This window comes from Corvus cornix, chromosome 3 (genome assembly GCF_000738735.6).
Source record: "Corvus cornix cornix isolate S_Up_H32 chromosome 3, ASM73873v5, whole genome shotgun sequence".
Lineage (NCBI taxonomy): Eukaryota > Metazoa > Chordata > Aves > Passeriformes > Corvidae > Corvus > Corvus cornix.
The window spans coordinates 42,027,613-42,055,447 of NC_047056.1; the positions used below are offsets into that span (position 1 = coordinate 42,027,613).

At 38.0% G+C, this 27,835-nt stretch overlaps 1 protein-coding gene across 1 annotated transcript; it reads right to left on the reverse strand.

Annotated features, from left to right (window-relative positions):
- COG2 (component of oligomeric golgi complex 2) lies at positions 1 to 27,191 on the reverse strand. The gene is given in 19 exon segments (XM_010391558.4): positions 1 to 439; positions 2,014 to 2,194; positions 5,313 to 5,452; positions 5,977 to 6,119; positions 7,264 to 7,336; positions 8,112 to 8,312; positions 9,590 to 9,741; positions 10,988 to 11,049; positions 14,229 to 14,368; positions 18,177 to 18,303; positions 19,581 to 19,705; positions 20,691 to 20,870; positions 22,575 to 22,683; positions 23,928 to 24,031; positions 24,644 to 24,724; positions 25,657 to 25,722; positions 26,408 to 26,569; positions 27,125 to 27,167; positions 27,169 to 27,191. Coding segments are annotated over 19 exon segments (2,214 nt in total). The 3' UTR covers positions 1 to 337.
- Between the last annotated feature and the right edge of the window lie 644 nt (positions 27,192 to 27,835).

Consider the following 27,835-nt stretch of genomic DNA (forward strand, 5'->3'; position numbering starts at 1 on the left):
AAAGTTAGGAAGACAATTTATTACATATTATTTTCAACATATAACTTCATTCTTGTACATTTCAAGTTGTACAACAAAAATAAGAAAAACATTTTCCTCTACTTTTATTCTAGAGTAGAAAGTTTAGAACTTTGCTTGCTTTCCATATAATGGATAACTATGATAAATTCTCCATCTTTTGGTGAAACAAGTTTATCGAGGCAGAATATACACTGATTTGTTGCTCAAGATACATTAGGAAGCACTTAATTGCTCTTTATTTGGTAAAACAAAGAAGAGTTGTCTCTCTTTCTTTTAGGGACATTGTTTATCTTCAATCACATGCTTTCAAAAATATCTAGGATGGTTCCGTTGTGGCCTGATCCTTGGCAGTTAGAACGAGCTCTGCAAGGGCTGAAAAGCTTTTTATGCTGCTTGTTTCCAGTCCCATCTTTTGTACCTAAAAAGATACAGAAAACCCATTAATTTTCTTTAAAACATCAAAAATCACTAATTATTCCACTTCAAACATGTAGTGAAGCCTATGTTTTATCCTGCATTTGACGTGCAGTAAAAAACCCAACTGCATATACTGCAAACTATAAAAAATTTGCATCCAACTTTGCTCAGTTAAGTCTCTTCAGTTACCGTAGTGTCTTGCAGAGAAATATTTCACCATCTTGTAGGCAACTTGTAACTAAAGCCAGCTGGAAGTTTTCCAGCGAAGCAGTCAGAAAGAGAAACTTGGCTGTAGTTGGTTTAAATGCATTGATAGCAACTAATTTTTTTTTTTTCAAACTCCAAATGAGGTTTCTGGGCAATACTTTAAAGATCAATATGAATACATCCATGAACAGCCAACAGCACAACAGTGAAACCATTTCAATAGGCTGCAAGAGCCTATGGTTCTAGCCTTGAACTTCCTGGAAGACAAAAATGACTCTACAACTACAGAGGTTGCAGCAAGTATTTTCTTAGCCAGGAAATCTATTGCTCTGACAACAAGAAAAATATGGCCATGAAAAAACTAAGAGTGCAGTGAAGCAGAAAAATCTGGATCTAACTAAAACCATAATGAAGTGACTCTGAAAAGGTGTTTGCTGCTGGAACTCTTTGTAGTAGTCACATGTACCAAAACATCTCCTAAATGATTATGAATAATCTGTCCCAGTTCAGCTTAAATTCACACTGCAGTGATGGAAAAGAAAAACAAAAGCTCAACCCCAGGCAAAAACTGACAAATAATAATTTTTGTTATTAAGATTTCCAGAGTTCCACCTAAATCTTCTTTGTGATTAGTCTCGTATCTGAGAAAAGCATCTGCTCACACGCAAGCAAACTTAATCTACCTGTTATAATGCATCAACAGCATCTGCTCATAAACAAGATTGATGACAGCTCCTTGGCAACTAATATTATGGACTCTTAGTTGAAACTTTGTTTATATCTAGATACAATTTTCAGAAATAAAGGAGTACAAAACAGTATGCTTATACATTTTAATGTAGCTACTGCATACATTTTCTTCTTTTATGTTTTCCTATTTAAAATTTCATATTTGGCACTGAAAAGCACTTACAGCACAACAAATCAGGCTGACATCCTCACAGCTCTTGGGAACAGACCCTGACCATGCAGAAAGTCAAGGCTGGAAACACCCCAACCGAAGGCACACAAAAGCAGGGCCATAAAGAAGTTTCTATCAGACCTAATTCAGGTCCCTGCTCTCTGGTCTGTAAACACAGTGTTTCTTCTTAGTGCTTCCAAGCACTAAGCAGTACTTGAATTTTGAGTAGTAAGAAATACAAGCTTTGCATTTGTATAAGAAAGGACAGGAAAGCATGCTAAAGTGGTATCTACAGTCACCAAGGTCTCAAATAATCTCCTTTATATAAAGGTGAAAACACAAAGCAAAAACACAAACCCCAAACCCACACCAACAAAGCTTTCAAGACCAAAATCAAGGTTCCCTTTCCTCTTCCACCTCCCTTCCAAAACCATTAATAATAAAAAAACTCGTTTCTCATAACTTACTTGTTCACCAAAATACTCAACGTCTAGGGCCAGCTGCAGTCGGATTTTGTTATCATCACTCATGCCCCCATTTGTACCAACAGGATTTGAAGTTGTGGTTCTTCTGGCTTGCTTCAACCTTTTTAGACTCTCTTCCATTTTCTTAACAGAACTGAGCACATCAGATACAGTTTCATAATACCTAAATTAAGGAAGGTTAATGAGAAACAAAAAATTCCACTTTACAGAACAGCCTACTTTATACACAGAAGTACATCACTGGCCCTGCTGACCAGTGCCAGAAGGAATGGCTTTCCTTGCAAAGAAGCTACTTATTATCATTATCAATTCATCAGTATTTCCATTATTAGTTCCAGAGGTAATCTGAAGATTACTATTCAGTCTTGAAGACTCCTCAACACATAATTTTTGACTTGTTCAAGATGTTTGTACTCAATAGTGACCAAGGAATGCAACTGCTCAATTTTAAACAGTCAAAATCAGCCCCTCTACAATCAATAGAATACTGAGTAAAACTGCTTTTACAAACAGGACAAGAATAACAGCCTGACAGACCAAAACTCACATATTCTTAGGTAAGTTATAAAACTGTGTATGAGAGCACACATGTGCACACCAGTCAGAAATGCCTCTTTCTACAATGAAGAAACTGATTTAAACAGGAGTCTCAAGAAGCTGGCAGGAAAAGTCAGAACACTAATCCTAAATTAGAAATGATATAGATAAAATAAAACATCACTGCCCAGACAGTAGGATCCACATTAAAGAAAGCATAGAATCAAACAAAGTACACACATCAACTGCTCAATGAAAGTTCAAGAAGCCCTAAGGACCAAAATCCCATGCCTAAGTGGTAAGGGCATGTCATACAAATTAACAGATGCCTAGGACAGTGTAGTTAAGAACAAGAAGAGAAAACAGAGCAACAGTGGGAAATTAAAAGACCCTAAGAGAAGTTACCAGATTGAGCTATTCTGTAATTTGCTATAAAATCTCTAACTTTCAAAGAGCCCCTCTATGAAAACTATGACTGTAAGAATTAAAAAAGTTAAAGAATCTTCCTGATGATTACTTTTAAACAAGGAGGCAACAGAAAGCAGAAAGCTCTTTTAAAGGATAATCAGATAGGGATAGCTAAAAAAAAAGTGCTTGCCAGTGCCATGGAAACTTGTTTCACAATACCATTCCATGAAAAGCAAAAGTATTCCAATGACAGTCAGTCATGTTCTCTTTTCATATCTTGGTATTTCCTTGTCCCACTCACTTGTGATTAATTCCTACTTCTGCTGTACTCCCAAGTCCTTCTGCCATTTAAGCAAATTTAGCCTCCAGTGATTCTTAACTAGTGTATGCTCTTTTCTCTTTTTTCATTTGGATGCAAGAATGTATTGTCACTGCAGGAAATTAATTACTTGCATCCGTATTCTCAAGTTTCTTTGACTTGTCTCTTGTCAGTGAGGATAGATATTTTAAAACAAACTAATACACATAGTAGCAACAAACCAGGAAAACAGAATTCAAAAGAAAATTCCTTAAGAAATGAACTTGTCAGTCTTACAGGTGTTTAAGCACTGCCACTGTGTTTAACCTAGAATTTAATTCAGTTTTGGTAATGTTAACATGGAAAGTGAAGAACTGCTTTTCGGGGGGGGGGAAAAGCTCTGGTTGGGTCCAAGGAACTATGTAACAGCTACTTTGCGTGGTGTCACCAGATTCACTGAAGCTTTAAAAGCAAGACTAACCAGACAGAGACGTAGAGAGACAGACAAGAATTCATTCTAAGGTATTTTAGCTCTTGTGACTTGAGATTCCAGGAATCTCTGCAGTTCTTCAGCAATGTTACTTAACAAATGCTGTGGGTTAACAATAAGCTTCTTTTTATGCACTAATAAATGGTTAAGAGACACCAAGCTTGAAAAAAGAGGTTTTGTGCAAAATGAAAGTGACCAGTGCAGTCTAGACCAACCTAAGCATAGCCCTGTCCAAAATACTTAAGAAAAATTTTAAGAAGTTAGTGAATGTGTAAAATTGTCTTACAATTCTAAGTCTATTCTGAATAACAACAAAAAAAGTGCACATTAATAAATACTTGAGAGGTACCAGAAATGGAAGACTAGGGAGGCACAAGGAGGCAAAGAGCAAGAAAGAACTTGTCTTCTGACTATGGTTTAAAACCTCAGTAGTATTATGTGGCTAAATCTCAGAAAAAAACCAATCCATGCTCAGAAGCAGTCAACGGACAATATAATATGCTAAGAACTATTAGGAAAACCATATAAGGACAGACAGAAATCACACATTATACTTCAACCTGCATGGATTCTTCTGATACTGTCATCTCTGACTAGAAAGGTCAAAAAAAAAAAACCCCAACAAAGCAAAACTATAAAGATGGGAAAAGGAAAAAAAGCCATCAAAATAGGCTATGGTGACTCTTTAGTTAATAGGCAAGGCTAGACATATAAAAAAATTACAGCTAGCACAGAGCAAATTGTCCACAACGCAAGAAGTAGGGGGTATCCTGTAAAATTTTGTGGCAGAACTTTCAAACAAAAGCAAGTCTTGCTGTCTCATGTTACATGCTTTACTGGCAGAGCTCACAGAATGCAACATCCCTGCTCAGTAGGAATTTAAAATACAGCCGTAAGAATGTAAAATACAGCTAGACAAATGGAAACAAAATCCATTAAGGAACTTAATGCATATGACTATTCATGTTCAAAAGCCCTCAAGATGCTAACTAGGAAACTGAAGATCTACTAAAGAAAGTGTTGCTTTATGACTGCCTTATTAAAACTGTGAACAATTAGCTCTTTAACAGTTTAAAAAGTCCAACGTTGTTTTTTTTTTTTAACCACTAAAAAGTTGGATAATCATTACATACATTAAAAAACTCAAAGGACAGTAGAACTCAAGTGTCTTGAGAATTCAACCAATGTTCATTGAAAATAACATGAGGTTAAGGTCTTACATCAATTCAATTCTGAAACAGAACGTAAATCTTTAGTTCACTGTTGCATTCCCAGAGCTAACCAGTTTTTCCAATGCCCTATCCACCACGTCATGGTTTCCACAGCTCTGAGCAGGAGCCAGGTCTTTGGATTCCCTGCCCAGCTTTTCATCTGCTGAATACGCAACACCAGAGTAAATTCAAGGAAATATATCCCACCTAAAGAGTGCTATATTTTGGCTTTCTTACAATTGTGTTAATTCACAGTGTTTTGGTTTTTTCCTGTGCCTGTTCAATGGACACTGGGGTTTTTAACTACAGCAAACAACGTTCTGTATGATTCTCTTACTTTTGTGTGCTTTCAGAGAGAGCACCTTCCAGCCACTGATGAATCATGGGCTGCTTCAAGGTATCCCTGTAGTCATTCTGCAGTCGGTGGAAGGGCTTAAGAGCACTGTCAACATAAGGTGAAGCTTTAGTTGGCACCTCCTGGTAGATGACAGGGAAACAAGTCAGGGAAGAAGGAACCAGTCATTTACTTACTAGAAGTATTAACACCCAATTCTAGCACATATGCAAAATGCTAAGGCTGTACCTAAGCAAAGAGATACATAAACCATTTAGGACAAGTCAGTGAAGTGATCATTATACATAGGAAAGGCACCACTACAAAATTATTCAGTAGTGTTCTACAGCATGATATAATATAGAACAAGGTTCAAAATGACCAAAGCTTTTTCAGAGATGCATGTGCCAGCCATTCCTATTACCAGGGTATGATCCTAAATGCTCTTTCTGCTCATGCCAATTCCAGAGAAAGCTGAGCAGACTCCGTGCCCAAAACAGACTATTACACCTTGGTTAAAATACCTACAGCTTTGTACTATATTTCACTAAATTGAAGACATTGCCATGGGCTCTGTCAAGCAGATACGGACAGGCCTGAAGAACTCCTAACAATCTCAGCACAGGCCTTTCTGAGATTTATTTTATCATTTGCAAGCAGCACTGACCTTGTTGGTTCTCCTGTATAATCTTGGAACTTCCAGTGCACTCTTCAGGTATGCAAAGGAGGACTCAGTGAGATCCTGGATAATTCTGTTATTCAATGTTGGCACACTGGCTGATAGAGAAGTCTTTGAATCTTCCAAGGCTCCTATTAAAGTAAAAATGCTGAAATTTAAACTGAGCTACCCTGCCCAATCACACACAAGTTATGTGAATCCCCTCATCCTCCCAATCTCACTCACTGTCTGGTGTCAAGTACAGGATATGCTTACCAAATAAATACACACCAGCCATTTATAAAACACTGCCACTAACGCCAACCACTCCTCAGGCAGAAGCACAGATAGAGAGAAGCAAAGACAAGAGGAATAAAGTAACATCCTCCAGGTTCAGAGTTTTTCTAGTATTACCAATGAAGCAAGGGCTTGAATCAAAAGGCTCTGGCCTTCCAAAGAAACAGTGAAACTCTCTCTAAATTCCCTATGGAATGACTGGAATATGTTCAACTCAAAGTCGTGATTGGCAATAGACCATCTACTGAGCAGGGGATGCGCACAAGCTCCTACATCTCTGACAGACTTGGACATCTACCAGTAGTTCTGATTTAGAGATTTAAGTGGAATTCATGATGCAGAACTTCTGGCTATGCTTGCAGACAGGGACTAGTTCACTCATGCTACATGCCTAGATCTAATTATTAAATTAAAAACAAACTCCATCCTTCACATAAAGAACCATCAGATGAAAGAAACCAAACAAACGAACCAAAGAAAGGAACCCAAAAACCAAACCAACCCAAAACAAAACCAAACCAAAAACCTAGAAAAAATAAAGGAGGCTAAAATACTGAATCACTTCTACCCTCTGAAGTTAAGGTATTTAACTATGATACTTTGATAACCCTCTGCCTCACATGATTCATCAGGCCTGAGAAAGAACAGTCATTTCAGAAAAATATTTTAGTTTCAACTGGATAATGGAAACCCTCTTCTTATGTCTTCTTCCCCAATTCTTTCAAAAGTGGGAGGTTAAAGATACGATATGAATCTCCTAGGATAATGTCCCCACTTTCTGGAGAAAAATCCTAAAAGCACTTTAGAATCACTCAATTTTAATCACTGAACATTTTCCAGACTCAACGTGTCTGTTCAAGATTGGTTCTATTTAACAATTTAAACAGAAGGCAAGTTTCATTAAGTATTTTCATCCTAAATAATGAAACTGTAAAAGTTGATTTCATTTGTTTGGCAGAGGGAATTTGGGAGAAAGGGGAAGGAGCCTCTCAGCTTTACCTGCAATGCAAGATATATTCTTGAAGCCAATCATTTCAAGCTTTGGTTTAATCATGTCTAAGATGTCAGGAATCTGGAAAAAACAACCCAAGACCGAGACAGATATAGTCACGTTATAAACATTTCAATTACTTTTCCTACATCCTCCAGTTTCCATGGTTTTACTGCATTTCTGGTAAATCAGTACTAGAAGTTTACAATATGCACAGGAATTTAAGCCTACACACTAAATCCTCTACCTTACTATTGTACTCACAGGAAATAATTTAGAACTAACAAAAGAACTAACAAAATCCACTTGCAATTTACAACTTCACAAATCACAGAAATTTCAGCCTTACTGAAAATAAATACACAGGAATCATCCCTACTGGAAGAAAATTAACACCATACATCTCTCCTCAAGATTCTGGATCATTAATCAAGTATAATCATAATCATAATCATAAACCAACCTCCAAGACTAAAACCAGCAAACATTTAAAAGAGAAGATAGTATTAAAGCTGAATGTTGCACCACACTCCAAGCTGCAACAGAGACTTTACTAGAAAAGGTAAGATCAGCAGAGTGACACTTCACACCAAAAAACTGCAGAAACATATTATTTTAGGGGTTAAGTCCAGCAGCTACCAATAAAAAAAAGTTAAATACCTGAAGTGGTTTCCCGTAATCTGCCATTTCAAATAAGCACAGAGTAGGACCTGTATTTCAGGTATCAGACACCCCAAGTTTTAGCACTTAAGATTACAAAAAAATTATGGTACGTTATTTTAAACAATCTAATCCCCTTACAAGATGCCAAAAACATAAATGAAGACTCTTTCTAAGTAAAGTCAAAAGCACAAACCCGATCCTGGAGTTTGTCCAGATCTGCAGCAACATATATCAGCTGAGTACTAGATATAGAAGACAATGGCAGACTTTCTGGAGAAGATCCATTCCCTTGGTCCTCACTGGGGTTGAGACCTAAAGAAGATTCCTTTCTACCAACTGGCACAGGTTTTTTGCTTTCCTTTGTATTCTCACTGGAAATGGGCCTTGCAGAAACCTGAAACATCAAATTGAAACGTGAACTATAGCAATAGTGAAGGCAGTTAAAGTTGGACAAACTGAAACAGTATACAAAGGATTTCTATGCTCTTAGCATTAAGAATGCCACACTTTCAAGGGATATTACCATTCCTAAATTAAATAGATTTTAATATATTTAAAATAAATGTTAAAAAAAATTTGAGTGCACTACAAAGTTGGACGATTTGGAACAAATATGTCACTAAGGTTAGTAGAGGGCAGTCTGGTCTGGCTGTCAAACAACTCCTTTCTCCACCTCCTCAAGCTCTCTGCTGTCAGGCAAGCGCTTCCCTTGACTACTTTTAACTCTGGTACTTATCAGTACTTTTCACGAGATAATTTAGCTGAGAGAACTAAGTCACTGAGTCGCAAAAGAAATTATAAATGGAGATCTTACTGCTGTCTTCAACTACTGAAGGGGCATGTACAGAGAAGATGGAATCACATTTTTCCTTGAGGTACAGTGACAGAGTAAGAGGCAATGGCTATGTACTGTAGCAAGAGAAATTCAAATAGGAGGAAAAAGCAATCAGTCATTGGACCAGGGTTCCCTGGAAAGACTGCAACCACCATCTTTGGATATACTCAAAATTCAACTGCAAGAGCCTCTGAACAACCTCATCTAAGCTGGTCCTGTTTTGAGCAGGAATTGGGACCAGATTACTTCCAGGAATCTCTTCAAATTCCAATTATTCTATTGCGCTGTCTCTCCATGGCACAAGAAACAGAGGCTCACTTGTATGGCTGGGAGCAGGCAGCACAAGAGCAAAGCACAATTTCTCTGCTCAGAAGTAGTGATCATTGATGCTGAGTCAGCTGCCCAGGTAGCTTTGGTAAAACCGAAGTTTTACATTCTCAGTACTAAACAACTGATCCAAGTTATATTATTCCTTCTTATTTGAAGGGTTATTTTTCACCTGGCTCTGTTTCACAACCTCATTCACTCTATCAACAACACAAACAGAAGAAAACTAAGATTTTGGCTTCTTGTTTCAGTGGTAGAGGCAGCATTAAGCAGTATGAAGTACAGCTTTGACAACCACCAGACAGTAGCACTGCAACAGTATTAGTATTTGTGACTAATCACGTATTTTGCAGTGATACTTTTTGTAAACCAAACTCATGAACTGGTTGAAGGTTAAAAACCATTAAGTTCCCAAAAAACTCTTAAAAAGAGGTCATACACTTTGCTTCAAAAAGTCTCTTTTTGATGGACATGCCCCATCATCAAGCCCATAAGCAGGCTGCTCTCACCTCACCGATGAACACAGAGTAGCGTGCCAAGATCTGCAGGCTGAGTTTCCACAGGCGGTGCGCTAAAAGCGGTAAAAACATCTGATCTGACCAGCACTTCAGAAGACTCGTCCAGACCATGTGAGTGGCCAAGAGACAGAATGAGCTCCCAGCTAGAAATGATGAGGCAACAAAGGTCAAGTTCCTAAGCACATTTTTAAAAGATGCAACATCAGTGTAACTGCATTGCCGGAGATTAAAAAAAACAAAGTGTTCCAAAAAGATAGAAATGTATTAAGCATTGCCTGAAACAAACTCTTAAAATACTATCTTCTCAGTGCTTTAGATTTCACATTCCACTAAGTCTTGCTGTAGCTGTGGAGGCAAAAGCAAGAAATGAGAATTTGCCTGCAATGAAGACAGAAACAGCTTGGCCAAATAATCCACCTCAGGAAATAACATTTCCAAAATAATTTTGGCAGTCTTTTGAAGTTACATTAAATATGCCTGCCAGCCATAACATAATACTCCCTTAGCACTAAACTATTGCTCCTCTCCCAGTTATATGAGATATTTGCTATAAATATTTGTTTTAAACACTGTACAAATATCTATATTTAAACACAGTACTTTTAAAGCAGTTCACACAGTCACGTTTTAGAGAATACAATTAGAAAGACAAGGAATGTGTCTGCAAGTTTCAGGCCTATGCCTTGAAGTGGTAAGATTTATGTATTTTGTCTCCATTAGGATTTTTTTCTCCTTGTTTTCTTCAGAGAGCACATGTGTATACACACATACAGACATTTATGTGGCTCTTAGCTACCTTCTTCATAAGTACTCACCCTGTCAGCTGAAGTTAGTTCTTCTAATACAATTACAATATGCTTCTAATGCATATACCAGGTTATACCCTTCCACTCTTGTTCCCATTCTTCCTGTGCATACCTCCTCATCTCCTCATAAATCAATGTATGTTTTTGGAGCAGACACCAACACTATGAATGACAGCAAGCCTAACTGCTGCCAACAGACAGCCTCTAGCATTTTCACCTCCACATAGTGCTACAACAATTAAGAAAAATATGCTCCAATAACACAGCACAGCCTTTTCGTTGACACTTAGAGGATGTCAAATGCTAACTTAACTCCTTCTTGCACTGAGGGGATGGTTCTGTCAGTATGTTAATGACTGCTGCTAAAGAGGGGGTTTTAGTAAGCGAAGTGATCACTGAACAGAACTCTCACATTGCCATCTCTATAGTCATGTTTTATACTGTTTGATCAAGTTAATCAGAAATCAGAAAGCTCATGTGAACCACGGGATGCATGTTACTGAATACTCAAGAGACAGAGTAATCACTGCTACTTATACAACTGATTCCTTTACAAAAAATATTTTTTGCAATAAAAGTTTACCTGGTGCTTCCTCTAGCGTATCTGAAAGTGCTTCTTCTAAGGCCCCTGCGATTTCTCTGAATCTGAGAGAAAGAAAAATTTTGAATATTACAATTCAAAAGTTGCTTAAATTGATGCCTAAACATTTTTCAGTGTTTACTTTAGTATTATTTCAATGTGCTATCAATGGATACACACAGATTTTAAATCTGGGGTTATTTTTGCCCAACTTATATTGGAATATAAACCACACCAGCATTCAAACACTTGAAAGAGAACCTTTGACATTCTACAGACACATACAAAGCTTATGCTTTGGGAAATTATATGTCATGGTTGCAAACATTACCAAAATGATAGCTCACAGAGTGACAAGTCCTCAGCTTCGAGGAGTGAAGTTTTTTGTTTTGCTACTGTTTTTAAACTAAAAGCAAACAAATTGACACATACTTGCTTTAACCTTCAGATATGTCATGTGATACAGGAGCTCTAGCTTTCAACATGTTTGTTAATGAGCAGTAGCGTAAGATTTTGCAAACAATTCTGTACCTAATAAAAATCAATAGTTCCTCACAGGACACCTGGTTTTTAAAAATTCCCCTATTTAAAAATACCCCTTTTCTAAAAATTCACCATTCAAAGCAAAAAAAAGAAAAAAAAAAAAAGAAACAAACCAAAATCACACCTCCAAAATTTTTTCAGGTGTAACAGCAAGAGTTATTAAAACCTCTAATACTTTCCATACTTCCATCATTTTAAGCTCCCCTATAGGAAGTTATATTGTCATTGGTTTCCTCTTTTTTGCTTTTATGTACATCACAGAAACTCAGTAAATCTTTCTATCAAACTTACTAATTACAAACCTGTAGGGCTTCTCTTACAGTCTCCTGTCATTTCCAGATCAGAACAGGGGCCCACCCAGCTTTTCTTGTTCAAACTCCTAATGGACTAAGATGAATGTTTGGCAACTAAACATGTTTGTGAAACAGCTTCAAAACCTCCTTTCTGCCTATGCACTGCTTCCATCAACAGAGCAGTGTCTTTAAGTCTTATGGTGAACAGGATTAGAGAACAGAGTAAGATTTTTAACAGTGACAATTTTTGCTGAATACTTCTTACTTAAGAAATAATTTCCCCAGTGTGGGGTTCATTACAGTTCCACAATCAGTTGTACTGACATAACTGAAAGAATGAAACACGGGAAGGAGTTACTGGGGCTTTTTGTGCCAGCACTGCTACAGAAGAAATGCCTGAACAACCATCTGTTCCTCAAAGGATCATTTCTAAAGGTTTTAGTACTGGCTGATTTTTCTGGGTAATTTCTGTAATTGAAAAAAAAAAAAGAAACCCAACAATCTTAACTATAAATGCCATAGTGTGAGACTACAGTTCAATAAAAATCTTGTATGACTTAAAGGATATTAACACACACCAAGAAAAAGCTTTCCTGATATATATAATTAGCATGTTGCATTATTTTCACAGTTATGCCCTAAAGACTTCATGGACACTTCCAAAGTTAGCAGATTATTCCAATATAAAGTAATAATATGGTTAAAGGTGAATAAGCTGCTCTTATCCAACCATTTCTCAAAATAGTACACTATTTAGACTTACAGAAATCTTGGATTAAAGGAAAATGGTTTTTTAAAAGTGTTTTAATCAATCAGAGCTCAGAATACCTAACGGGAAACATTTTTGAAGAGAAATAATATGCTGAAGCTCCATTTCAATTTTATGAGCAAGATTATCAAAGTTTGATCAATTGATCTCCTACTAGAAAAGTTGCACTTGAAACTAAAGGGGCAGACACAGAGACCTATTAATGATACATATCTGTTAAAAGGATCATAATGGCTGCAGTTCCACAGACACTTCTAGTCTGTGTACCACTGTGTAGTGAATATTCCTCACCCTTTCCCTTGGGCCAGCATGAATATTTGTACAGTTTAGTGGTTTGGGGCAATTGGCTGGAGCTGAACATCAGACTTTTTTTTTGTACTGAGTAACGATCCTTATCAGTTCACTACACAACTGCAGGAACAGATGTGCAAGCAAAAAACCAAACCAGGGTATCAGATGCTGTGACTGCTGTTTTACAAAACACCATGGACCACCAAAACACTAAGATCCAGCTCCGAGCCCCATGATCTTGTCACTTAATATTAACTCTACCACTCATAAGATTCCTGCATGGAATTCTTCAGCACAAGGGTAGATTCACCCTGGATTAAAGAAACTGTATAAATGTGACTATAGCAGTGTTATTGCCAATTACAGAATTGTGCAATATAAAAGGTCACTAAAAAGTGAAAAGGTGATCCAGGTTTAAAATAACCATAAATTTTTCTTCCCCCTCTTTTGGAAATTCTACCTATTTTTTTTTATTTATTTATTTTTTAAGAGGATCTCAGAAGGCTTCACACCAAGAGAGATCACACACGGCACACTTGGGACACAGGAGACATCATCAATGGTTCTGCTCCTTGCCTGGAGGGTTGCTCTCCAGCCCTACAATGACATGTAGACTACACTTTCTAAAAATACAGCTTTACATTCTATTTTGCTCATTAAAATTCTAACATTGCTAGAATTAAAATAGGACTTTCTTAGGTCTCTCTGTTCTCTTCTAGCTGTAAGGTCTATAAAAGGTAATACTACAGGTACATCAGACCTGCTGGTAAAGTAAGCTAGAAGTTATTCCTGAGCTCCTCAGGAATAGGGAATAGTGGGACAATCTTTGGGAAGGCAATGTTACAAGACCCAGCACTTTAAAGAGTACAGCCTGTGAGACAAAAAGAGTATCAGAAATATGGCTAGATCTGAAAAAGCTGCAAGTTCTCAAGGGCTTTAATTCTATATGTCTACAAAAAAGATTTCTTCCCTCATAGTAAGTGTTCCTCCGAATTTGCACAAGTAGCATTCAATATACAGCTTAGTTTCAGGGACACTGGTGAAAAAGAATTTGAAACAAGAATTGAAGACTTACTTAGATCCGTTCCTGATAATCTTACAAGTAGCTTATCAAATCTGGTGTAACAACACAGTACATACTGAAGAGTAGCTATGTGTTTTTTGCTAAATTGTTGAAAGATATATAAAACAGTTACTTGACTTAGTAATTCAATTCTTAGTTTGATTTCTACTATGATTTGTTGACAAGTGAAACTTTAAACAACAAGGAGATGTGACCTTAAGCCAGATCATCTTGCTGTGACTAACCTCTACTTTTGAAAGACTGAACAAAAAAATGTACGCCAACCTTATTTGAAAATATACAGGCAAATTCCATTTATTGTTAAAGCTGTGGTAAGAGGGATGAGCTCTTAACCGTTTCACGCTGGCCTGGGAGCCGCACTGTCGTTCAAATTTCCGTACGAAATCCATACTTGTGGTGTACTTCTGCAGGAAGAGAAGGAGCATTTTGATCACACACAGGCTCCCAGCAAACAAGGAAGGTCTCCACCCATTCAGCAGAACTCTTGTCTCACGCTACAACTAAGCTCGAGGTTCAGGATGGGCTGACGCTGCCCCTTATCACCGAATCATACAAGGCTAAAATCCTGGACTCAGTGAAACCAAAACCAAATTAACTCGTAGGTGTTACTCTATGGTAACAAAAGCTAGTCCAGGACACTTCTAAAAAGCTAAAACTCTCCAAGCAGAACTGATCAGAGATTCATGAGTATTTCTGAGCTCAGTCACTGGGGTGGTGCTGCACAGTACTAACAGAGTCAGGTGCAGGAGGTAAAGGTATACATACAACAAACACAAATAATCAGGAATGAAACTCAGAAGTACACATAACCAACCACACACGAGAATGGAAGCACAATATTTTTGTCTGTTACATGAGACCCATATTATAAGAATTTATAGATGTTTTTCCCTAAAAATGTTTTGCAAATATCAAATATTTGCAAAAGAACTTCAAACAATTTCAGACAAACTAACTTCATCCAGTGTATACTTCTAATAAAATGTTTATGAATATTATGAGTATTAAATTGGATGCAAGCAAAAAAACCCAAAACATTAATCCCCAAACACACTGTGGATTTGGTCTCAACAGTATGAGAACACTTAAAATAATGAAATAATAAATTAAATCATGCACAAAGCAGAAAGCCAAACACTTGATGAAAACCAGAACAGTACCAAAAAATGTTATTTCATACAAAATAGACCTTGTTAACAGACCACAAAACTTATGTAAATAAATTTAAAAACAAAATAGAACTGCAGTTAAAATTACTTCTATGGAATGAAAACTAGTTCTGTTTCTGTGCAAGTTTCTTCTACTAAAAAAAAAAAATAGGAAACAGCCATAAAACCTATTATATATTCTCATAAACCCTCCTCTCCTGAATTAATGAAATAAGCCTGACTGAATCTCTCAGTGCTTCTGACTTCACTGCAGGGTTAGGGTTCAATCCACAATCCAGAGCACTATGGGAGTGATGTGATTCTGCCTCTTGTGAAGCAGTAAAACATCAGGAGAAGCTCCTGCGTTGCTGCTTAGAGGGTCTGCTCTCAAAAATTCCTGTGAACAAAGGACATGAACTGCTACGGAGACGCTTTTGTATTGTGTATCTCAGTAAGTTCATAACTTTCTTTTAAAGGTATAATTACAGAATATCTTTTTTGTGACATGGCAGTTTCAGTGTCAAGACAGTATTCTGAAAAATGCACACAAAAGCTTTTAAGTAAGTTCTTTTCTCCTAACCTGGTTGTATATATAACACAATGGACCCATAAAAGGTATGGGAGTTAGACCCGGATTGAATGACAGATTAGTTCTCTTTCAGGCCTCCTTTCTTAGATAATAAACCCAGCACTGTAAAAACGTCAACAAACTGTTAATGCTCTGCTACCCTAAGTGTAAGTCAGAGACATAAACCAAACACTCTGTAAAGACCTATTACTTTCAGAACAGAAAGGACCTCAAGAGTCATTTATCTCAGTACTGGTAACATTATATCCAGGAGAGGGAACTAACTACAAGATTCCTATTTCAGCTTCTAGGGTTGGATTGTTGACTCCACAGTTACTTAAGAGAAGTAAAATTGGGAACAAAAATGGAGCAATTTTCAAACAGAGAAATCTAAATTTAACCTCAAATGAATGTTTAGTGATAAAAGGAGTATTCTTTTCAAATACCCATAAACCTACACACCTGACTCAAATAAGGGCACATCAACCTGAAATAATTTTAAAAAACCACCTTGCAAAAACAAACACTTACTTTAACACACTTAACATTGTCAGTCTGATTTTTAATGGATTTAAAACAAATGTTTCAATCCCTCTCTCTCCTCTACACCTGAAACCTCTTAACAGATAATACTGCATATTCAAACTTTTCAGCTTTAAACCTATACATAGATAGATATGGAAATAAACATGGAGAAAAATACTTTTCTGCATTTATCAACCTAGAAAACAGATATGAAAGATTGCAGTCTAAAATCCGTGTAGCATTGCTTGGCTCATCATCAGAGCAAAACCAATTTTAAAGGTCTTTCCCCCCGCTCTTATTCGGAACTATTAGTCTTTAGATAGGTATAATAGCATTTTCACACTTGGCATTTCAACCTTGTACTGATTTTTAAGCAAAATATTTTAATGATTTCAATGACTCTGAGTCGCTTAAGTAGTGAAAAGCAGTCTGGAAAGTATTTTGGATTTACTATGTGATTTACCTGAAAGTCATGGATGGGTGTTGGGTTTTTATGGGTTTTTTTTTTTGATTGTTGGGTGTTTTTAAAATAAACACAATGCCTTCGTTGGCCAGTATCAGTGTAACGTAAGACAGCCTTTTAAGCAAACCCAGCTTTTCTGAAGACAAAATACATTCCTGTGTACACCATGCAGCAGAGTACAGCAAAAGCTCAACAAGGCTCGCAAACTGCAGGAGTATCCAGGGCATAACATGAAAGCTTGAATAGTGACTTGAAACTTTATGGTAAACTTAAAATTCTCACGAGGGAGGGGGAACACACTACGGTGTCATTTCCATGGCACTACCACAGCTTTCTTCAACATCCATGTAATTTGTTTCTTCTTCAGAGACAGCACTACAAACACTCACAGTCATGCCTACCTACCTGCCTTCAATTATTCAATCTATCTGTAGGAAAGTGTTCTTAAATTCCAAGGAAAAAAAATCTAAGTGTTTAGTAAAAGCAGTTTTGCAGGAACACATGAAGAATCACATGCCTTATAAACCTCCACCAGCAAGCCAGCATTTCCTTAAGTCATTTGTCCTGATATGCCTAAGATGCCTTACTTCAGACTATTTATCACTGCCTCCCATCTCTTATCTTGAAAATAAAATGTTTCACACTAATCACAAGTCAAATTTCCAGGAATAAAAAAATCCAATTTTTCAGTAATCATGGTTAAACACAAGCAGGCGAGACGTGAGGAAAAGCAGAAAGCTCATACTTTCTACTTTTGACATACTGTAAAGTACTGCCAGAGCCAATCTTCATACTAGGCCAAGAAATCTATTTCACAATTAGTAAAAGATGATATTTTAGAGACAGAGCAGCACTGCCAATGAAGAAAATGCAAGAGTGACAAGTACTTTAAATTCATTATTTAATGTATACTTGCTTCATAATTATTTAATGTAAGTTTACATTATTTAATGTAAGCTTGTGATACCAGAGAAATACTACTTCTGTATTCTAAACCCGATGGTGCTGCCTCCAAGTACTTTCAGGTTTTAGGTAACTTGGGTTTATAATCACAACATAATTTGCAGTACTGTAAGAAAGCAAAAGCTAAAACAAGCAAGTGAAACAAAGAAATTTTTTAATCTTCCCATAGTAAAAAACAAGTTGCAACCCAGGTGTTTAATTCACATGACAGCTCTTGCTATACAGAAGTTCTAAACTTGAGTGAACACTGGAGTCATCCACTCCCACCTTCAATTATGTTGCAATTCTACTCCCAAAATGAACATTAATTCATCTGACTAAATGGCATTCAATAACTTCTGCATGAGCTTTCCTAACAAACTTGAGGGGAGAATTAATTCCTATGAAAATTGAACCAAGTGGTTTGAGATAACATCCTCTTCCAAGCCATGCAACAACATGAATTTAGACAAAAGCAGCAGAGGGAAAAAAGCTAGAGAACATGACTCACCCAATTCTCATGTGTGTCATGGAAATTAAAAATGGAAAAAACGAAAATTAATTACCTCATGGAACACGTCTGGGTTTCCAGGGTTAAACAGTGATGGTAACTGCTCTTCCAAACCGCGTACTATTTCTGGCCACACTGAATTCACTAAGAAATCATACCCAGGAACAATATCTGCTTTTTCACTGAAAAAAATTTGCAATTATTCCATAGTTATAGTTTACCACCAGGCTTCTATTTGGAGGCAGGAATAACTAAAAAATACATGCACTGCATTAGACAAAATGCAATTAAATTTTTTTACCTATCTATGCTGATTCCCTTAAACTGTTTTTCCTTTGAAGACTCCTTATCTGATTCCACAGTCTCAGCAAATCCAAGGTATTTTTTGTAACTCTCAAAGTGTTTAAAAACTTTTGCAAGTGTGTACTGGAAAATTAGTACATTTCAGCTGAGAACGCCTATTATTATTGGTATAATTCAAGTTTTAATAGCTCCAAACTTCTAAGACCTACCAAGTAGGAATAATGTGACTAATGCAATGAAAAGAAGAACTTTTTCCTAATTGCTCCAAATTGTATTTATACACGATACTGTGTTTGAAACAAAGGATTAAAAGCTACCTCGATTATGAAAACTTATAGATTGAGAGCAGAAGAGATAAAAGCATTCAATTCCAATTTAGTACACCCCAGTACAAAGTAGAAACATTCCATTATTAAGAAGAACAATTAAAACTTGCTGAGGGATTAAAAGAATTGAAATGTTAGTAAAACTTAGGAGTCATAAAAAGCTCAGCAATTGATGACTAATTGGAAAAGTAATTCTGCAGTCCCTAGGGGCTACAGCCATAGTTCTGCTAATTACAGCAGCCTACTATATTAACCATCCTGAAAACAGCTGAATAAATGGATACAATTCAGTAGACCTGAATTATTTAAGCTTGAAAACAGGCAATTTAATTGCATAAGGAATTAAGCACTTTTTGAGAAGACAGTGGAAGCACAAATCAATTAAAGCTGTAGTTTTGGTACATGCAATAATCAGTCAAACCTCTGAGTATCATCCCCACTTTTCTGATGTGCACTAACAACTCAGTAACTTCTGAACTTATATTTTAATAGCTTTTTTATGCTCTTCTCCCTGGATGAAGTGTTCAGTCATATTTAATGGGTTCACAAAACCAAGCTATCTGACACATCATATTATGAACAGGACTCACTTCTACTAATGAAATACAGGATTGTTGCCTCTGAAGGTCTGGGCCACAGCACCAGGAAAGTCTGTTCACTGTTTTGTTTTGAAAAACACAGGCATGAGATAGAAATCAAACCTGACTATGAATCTTCAGGAAAGGCCAGGTAAGTCATTAATGCATGAAAGCTAACAATGCAAAGCATTTCAAAGCATATGATACTTGTTATAACTTCAGTGCAGCTGAGAGAAAGCCCCAGATATTTACCTGGAAATTGCTCCCCCTGTTACTTCACGCAGGAGACGGCAATGATGAGGAACAAACTCCAACAGCCTATTGTACATAGCCTGGAGGCCATTAGGGTGGGATTGCACATACTGTTCCACAATCACCTGCCAGGAACACCTCAGTGTTAAACGCCAGAAAAGTGAATATAAAATATGCTGTAATGCAAGACTCACTGTAACAATCAAATACTGGGATAGTCAGTATATTACTTTTTTTTATTATAGCTTCCAAGTATAACTTGCCAGCTTGAATTATTACTTCCTTTAACACAGCACTCTTAACTGCCAAGACTGGCCCCAAAAATGGGAAGGAGCTCCTTACTTTTAAATGTGAGCCACTGTGTCTGGCTCCCAACCCACTGCTGCACCACTGTCACCTGAAGCAGTCTGTCAAGTTAAACAGGCAACTGGCAAACGCTAATCAAACTCAGAATAAAGCAAAACTCCTTCTAAATGTAGAGGTGGTTGGTCCAATCCCAAATACAGGCAAGCCAAAGCAAAGAATCTTCTCTGACATTGCTAAGCCTTTAATGCTAAGCTAGCAAAGCAGTTTGTCTGGACAGTACCTCATACTCAGTGAAAAGGGATAATCTCTGCCATAAAGAGAAGGAAGACAGCAGGACAAGAACAATAGCTTGTTTCTTGGTATTCTCCCACATGTCTGAACACATTTGCCTCTTGCCACATAAACAAGTGGAATGGTGCAGAAGTGGTGAACAAATAGACCCTGAGAAAACTGAGGGGAAAATGACATGCCCCACACTGTAGAAGTTGTTACAGCACTTAGCAGACACCCAATGAAAACCTGTCCTAAATGGGAGAGGTTTGTTTTTTTGATTCTCTAGCCCAAGAAAAATGTAGGTAATAAAAAGAATCCCAACTGGATATAACTGGAAATTGGTGACAGGCAGGTAAGAGAATTCCTCCATCCTTTTTTTCTTAAACAGCAACAACAAATTGACATTTTGTTGGGGCTCAGTTCTCCTGTTCTCTCCACAAAGATATTTTGAAGCTGCTAGCAAAAGCTGGAGGCTAACAGGAAAAACAAGCATGTTTGGAAAACAATTGGAATTTTTTTACGTTATCTCACCTCATCTACATAAGGTTTTACAAGCACTTGACCAACTAATGCCTCTGCATCTCGTGTTTTGTCAATTGTTGCGTAAGTGCGTAGACAGTGGCGTATTATGTCAACATTTGAAGTTTGAAGGCCTTCCAAGAGCAGCCCTTCCAGAGACTGCTGCAACATGGCTGTTATTCCAGCTATACGCTACCAGGAGAAAGAAAATACAGTCATAAAAAGCCAGAATCAAAGCCTTGTCATCATTGTTGAAGTAAATTCATCCAGAAGTACCTAAGTCAGCTTTCTATCCTCACTTGAAAAGTACAAAAGTTTTGGTAACTGCCAGTGTTGAATGAACATTAACAAAACTTAATGGGTTACTGATGCTATGTAAGACAGGATTTACTATAATAAGGCTAAAGGCAATTATTTTCTTCTGTATGTTGTAAATTATGTGGTAACTTATCTCAGGTCTGCTTTATCCTGAGGAAATACATCAATAATTGTTCCTTGTTCAACTGAACCAGTATGTGACAATAAACAAAAGATTTACAATAAGTGACCAAGGATAACAATTGTAGCATTTATCCCTCACTGTCAGAGACTAAAAAGACAGTGTGTACCCAGCACTACTTGTCAAATTACCACAAACCAATGACACTGAGTGACACCAGCAAAAACCAAAGCAGTTAGATTCCTTCTGGCTTTGGCCAAACAGCTGCTTCAGTCTACACATATATCCCCCTTTTGGCAAACCATTTTTCCTGATCTCCCGCTACATCTTTTCTGCTAGATCCAACTCATTGCTACACTTCCTGCAGATACAGTCATGGCCCAAGATGGTCCCTTCTGTATTTGACGGGAGTTCAGCAACACACATTAAGGTAGTCAGTTGAACTATGAACATGGCCAGACAAATTTCTTCTCTGCCTTTTTACATGCTGCATTGTATCCATCCATCCTAAAATGATTCACAGAATTCGTACTGAACGTACAAGGTCAGGAACCCAGCTGCCAACTAGTCATGAAAGCTACATTTTGAAAGCAACAGGTACAGGACAGCAGTCCTGGCAAACAGCATTAAGGAAGCTACATGACAGATGTTCTCCCACCACATACACTACTCTGCTGCTCACGCTCACTGCTGCTATTATCCAAGTTTCATAACTCAGTGGCCAGAACAGTCTTGTAAACTGTCCATGTAACAACATGATTCCATGGATGTCTGGAGCTGAAACAAGTTTATATTGCCAACAGGCAGAGGTACAAAGTGGAAAACTGGAACTATGAACTACCTTACTAGCTTGAAAGCCATTAAGAATGACACCTTCATGGTAATCATCTTAAAGCATTACCCCACCTCCATATTCACAACTTTCTTTAAGCACAAGTTTTCATTAATTCCCTCTCCCCGCTGAATGAAGAAAAAAATCCCACCAAAACATCAATTAATCTTTTACAGTAGGTAAACAGTACACTGTTACTAGGAGATTAGTAATGGCCAGCGTAATTTCATGAGAAGACAAACTTTAATATATTCAAACCAGCCACTGTGTAGGCACATTCCATTTATATTCTGGTCTGTACACTGCAGCTAACAAAACCAACGTAAATCTCTACAGTAAGGCCTCAAAATCAATAAGCAGACGAACTGAAAGACACATTAGGATGACAAAAATGTCTGTCGTATTTCCTACTCTTATTCTCAGTAATTTATCCTAAAGAAGCTAGCAAACAGGGCAAAAATCCCCAGAAAAAGCAATAGTTCTAGTCAATTGATAAAAATGACCCCATGAAACCCATTTTTCTCCATAAATTAATTCAATAAAACTCTGTGGAAACAGGTATTTGTCTTCCAGTTATACTGGTTTTGCTTGACTGTGCAAGTGTTAAGTGTCACGCAATACTTACTGGTCTCACTTTATCCAAAAGGGGCATTCCTTTGCTTTGTACTGCATGAAATTGTAGCTGATTAAATTCTGTGGCAATTCTCTCTAAAACTTGTCCAGTTAGAAGCGGACTGGAAGAGAGATGATATAAAATGAGAATACCCAGTTAGATCCCTTCAAACCAACTCAATTTCATCTGTAAGAAGTAGACAGAGCTCTCCCTCAATTTCAAAATATTTTGAATTCTGATAGGTACTACTATAATTAGTGCAATCACACAATAATGATTTGGAGCACACTACATGGTTAGTGAGTTTTGCAGCTCTAACATGAAGTGGGTGAAGCAGAAGCTGAGAGGAACATAAGCTCTTGCCTCAGCAGTATGAAGCACTTTTTTCTAGATGGCAGTTTTATTATCACATGAAAAGTCAGTCTTAAGAGAGCTCAGAAACTGCACAAGGTGACCTTCACCATCCGGATTTGTTTCTTACTTACCCCTTCTGTCATATAGTAAAACTAATGACAGTTATCTCTAGAGAAATAGTCCTGCTCTTCTCAAGTCCACACAATCCCAATAATGAGCCAAATTTTCAGCTGATCAAGTATGATCTTAATTGCAAACTTAATTCTGCAAAGTGCATCACCCGACTGAAAACATCTGCTTTTGTCCCTCTAGGTATCAACCTACTTTTTGGTACACCTCCCCCCCACTACCATGTGATCCAGCACACTGAACTGAAGAGACAGTTTCACACTGTGTCTTCCCTCCAGCTTAAATTGTACTTGTGTCCCAGTAGAGCCTTTCCAGTGCATGACTGGTATATAAGTTCCAAAACTGGCTGAAAGACATCTTCCAATCCTCAGCAAAGGCAGAGGAAGAGGTCTGACTGGAATTTGTTGCAAACCTTCCTTGTACCTGAAGTACTGTTTGCATTGCATGCCTTCAGCTATTCTTTCAGCAGTCCTTTCACTTACACATAAGCAGGGAAAACAAGAAAAACTATTTTGTTTCACTTACAAATGATATTGGAATAAACTGCAAAGAATATTTCAGACATGACAGGATTAGTGACTATAAATAAAACAAAACAACCCCAAAAAACAACAAAAAACCCCTGCACACCAACTTCAAAAGCTTGCTTACTGAAAGCACCACGAGTCATGTGGAACTTTGGAGTCTGAGTTACACATTCTGTGAAAGACCGGCTTGCAGAAGACTAAAACCAAGAAAATACTAAAATCACAGTCATTTATTCCATCAGAGTTACATTTCTAAAGATATATCCTCGTGCTTGTAAATTCACCTTCAACACCACCATGAAATTAAGTTAGTCCCATCAATTACAAACAAAACTGAACATTATGTATTTTTTACCTGTTTCCCTCTAATGAGGACAATTCTTTAGTGCCTTGGGAATGTAGAATCTTCTCAATTTTCTCAACCGACTGAATAACATGAATAAGTCTCAGGACACACATCTGTAATTAAAGAAAGATTTTTCATGTCTAACCCCAATCCCAATTGACATCACCTAAAGAACAGTATTTTGGATGGTTTCTTAGTTCTTTGGTTTTTTTCTGGTGTAAGTTTTCTCCCTTTATCTTAAGACTTGAGTCATGTCTCAGTTGAAGCGTTGCTCACATAAGTCCATAAAACCCCACAAAAAAATGTTTGTCACAGATGTAGGACAGCTGTTCCTATCCCTGATTTTTTTCAAAGTTAAGCACAAAGAGAAATGTTAGTGTGTCTCCCACCCATAAAAATTAAACAGCTGTACTTCAATTCCATTCATAGTGAGTTTATATACTACTTTAGCCAGAAACAAGAATAACTGTAACTTTAAAAAAAATCCAATCAAATCAACATATGTTTTGGGCAACTACAGTAAAACACAGATTTATGATCAACTAGACACTGTAAAATATAAAGCCTGTCAACCAAAATGTCAATATATTTTACAAGTACAAAATCCTGCACAGTGTGCATCTAGACAGCCTAAAACCTTCTAAATTTCATTTTCTCTGAGTTAATGGCAAAACCAAAGTCATCTTAGGGGTGATCTTTCAAAGGTATTAATTTCTCTGTTGTACCTTTTTTCTTCTAATATCTTCTTGTTTAGTCATCCGGTCATCCACCGCTTGAATTCCTTCACTGACACATGACTTAAGACTCTGTGAGAGAAAAAGTCAGTATGTAAAGCTTGCTTCCATTTAAGGTTTGAAAAAAACCTAAAAAAATAATCTAAACTTAAAACAAGACACAGATTAATAATAATATGGGACTAATTAAAGCTACAGTACATCAGTTATACTCTAAGTGAAAAAGCCATAAATACAACCAAATAGTTGAAAGTAGAACCTGCTCCTTAGGTATTGCCACTGCAAACACAATTATTTCCACCAGAAGTGTTCTTTTAGTACCTTAGAGAGACAAATGATCTTTGCCTAAAAACAGGCAATAAATCCATTATGCTTTTACGTCTTCCAACTGAAACTATAAATCAGTTTAAAATAGTATTTTTCATATAATAAGGATTTCTCTACGCTAACTGGACCCTGTTTTCTGTTTTAGACATGAAGGGTGCGATATTTTGAAGGCACATTTATGCAGCAAGCATCCCTCTGAACTGGCTGCTATGATGATCAAAATTTGCCTCTTCCTATAAATACCAAGTCAGTGAGGAAGAGCCAGAATAAGATCCACCTTCAAGAGGGCGATGTTTTATGGTTAAACCACAGAGTGAGCAAAGTAAGTCCATAACAGGACTGTGTTACATCTGAATTTTCTACTACCATCTTTAAGTTACTCAAATATTAAAACAGTGTCAAGACATCTCCATAGACTTTTCCTGCAAGAGTCTATTCACTTGTCAAGTTCACAAAATTCTTTATCTCTTGGTTGAAATGCACTATAGGAAACATAAATTTACTGCAACTACAACTGCTTGAAAACACAATGCTTCTCCTACTAGCAATCTAAGTCATCAATTTTCAAAGAGAAGTTTATTATAACAAATATTAACTTGAGTAGAAGACATTCCATACATCCTATGAAAGTGAGCTGAAGTTTACCAAGCTGTCTACAACGATTGTTTTGAACATACCATAACTTCTTCCTTTAACTGTCCCAAGGGTACTGAAAGCTGATTGAGAGCCTTGTCCATGCCAACCTAAAGAAATTACCACAAACACATTTATTACTTTTTTTGTAAGTTCATATGTGAATTACTGAAAAAGCCTACCATTTTACAGATACTAAAAGAGAACTGAGAAAACATATCTTCCTTTATAATTTCCACTTTTAAATTCAGTGCAAAAACTTGTTATCTCAAATACAGGCATAAAGATATGAGACTACTTTCACACAAAGACAAATGATAAACAGAATCTATGGGAATTTTTCCTCTGAAAAATATGCTAAGTCTCAGTCTTTGAACCTGTATAATTGGGATGACTACAATTTTCAGACACGAAGTTGGGGTTTTTTTAAAGATATTTTGACTACACAAAAAGTTTAAAGACTCCTAAAAGAATCCTTCAGAACAGTCTTAGTTGTATCATTGCTATTCTATTTTAATAACTTATTTCCTTCAATTTTAAAAGTGCTGACAGTTTGAAACAAAGTTTGCCCTGAGTCTAACTCCCTAACAAATCAGCTTTTCAAGACAAAATGCATACATCTAAAACATTTACTACAGGCCAAGAGCAATTCTGTACAGCAGCTAAGTTCTACAGGAATGGTGTCTCAGTGGAAGGGGTCACAGTTTAAGATGCCTTAAATTGTAAAATGCCAAAATAAAAATCCCGCTGAACCACATTAAGCCTGACCTACACAGTACAACTAGTAACACTTACTAGATTTGTTGAGAGATTAACAAAATCTGCATAATCCTTATTTATGAGTTCTACCATAGCAGTTTTAAGGAGTTTGTAATAGAGCTCCAGATCCTCTCTGAGCTCTTCCAGCTGCACACGTTTCCTGCAGTCTGACACAAAATGATCAACGTCAAAATCCGCCTGGAAGTGAAAGAGGAAAGAGAGGAGTATGTAAGTAAACAGTTCACACAAGGAACACACCCAAAATAAAGTATTCCGTATGCCTGTGAGTTGACCAAACTAAACCTCTAGGAGGCTTCTTAACGCAGTAGTTTCCAATGTTCCAAACTCTCGGTTTTTAGGCTCAAAAGCACAGCGAGTCGTGGGGCTAAGTACCTTAGTGACCAGCTCTCCTAAATACAGGAGAATTAAAGAACAAACAAACCACGAAACAGCAGCCAAAAGTCGAAATTCAGTACTGAGAACTACTCCAAGCTCTCCAAGCAGTGAGGCCTTTCGGTCCTGCCGGTCTCAGAGCCCAGCCCTGCCTGCACACGGCCGCATCCCGGATCCCCCTGTCAGTGACATCCTCGGCGCTTCTCGCCGCCCCCAGCCGGGAGAAGGGCCGTGGCGGGGCTGTAAAATCCCGACCCAGGCTCTGGGGCCCCTCTCTCCCCGCAGGGAGCCCGCCTCCCACATCCTCAGGAGGCTCCTCGCCCCTCCACAAACCCTCCAGCCTCGGCGGCCCCCGCGCACCTTCATGAACTCGTCCTTATCGAAGCAGAGGTTCTCGGGCCCGCGGCAGGCTCATCCTGGCCTCCATGCCGGGCCCCGCGCGCGGCGGCCGCACCGCCCCCTCGGCCAGCGCGGCACCGCAGAGGCGCGGGCCGCCGCCGCAGCGCCCCTGGAGGGCTCCGGGCGGCCCTGCGGGAGGGGGTCCCGGCGGGCGGCGTGTGGGGCGCTAAAGCCGGCCTGGGCAGGCACTGCGGGGGACGGCAGAGAGTCACAGGATCGAGTAGGCTGGAAAACGCCTCTGAGATCATCGAGCCCAACCGGTGACTGAACACCACTATGTCAATTACATCATGACATTGAGTGCCACGTCCAGTCTTTTCTTAAACGCCTCCAGGGACAGTGACTCCACCACTTCCTAGGCAGCCCATTCCAATGTCTAAGCACCCTTTCTGTGAAGAAAATCCTTCTAATGTCCAACCTAAACCTTTCCTGGCCCAGCTTGAGGCCATTTGTCCCTTTCCTCGTTATGGGAGAAGAGACCGACCCCCACCTGGCCACAAACCCCTTTCAGGCAGTTGTAGAGAGCAGTGAGGTCCCCCCTGAGACTGCTTTTCTCCAGGCTAAACACCTCCAGCTCCCTCAGCTGATTCTCACAGGACTTACACTCCAGACCTTTCACCAGCTCCATCGCCCTTCTCCGGACACGCTCCAGCATCTCAATGTCCTTCCTGA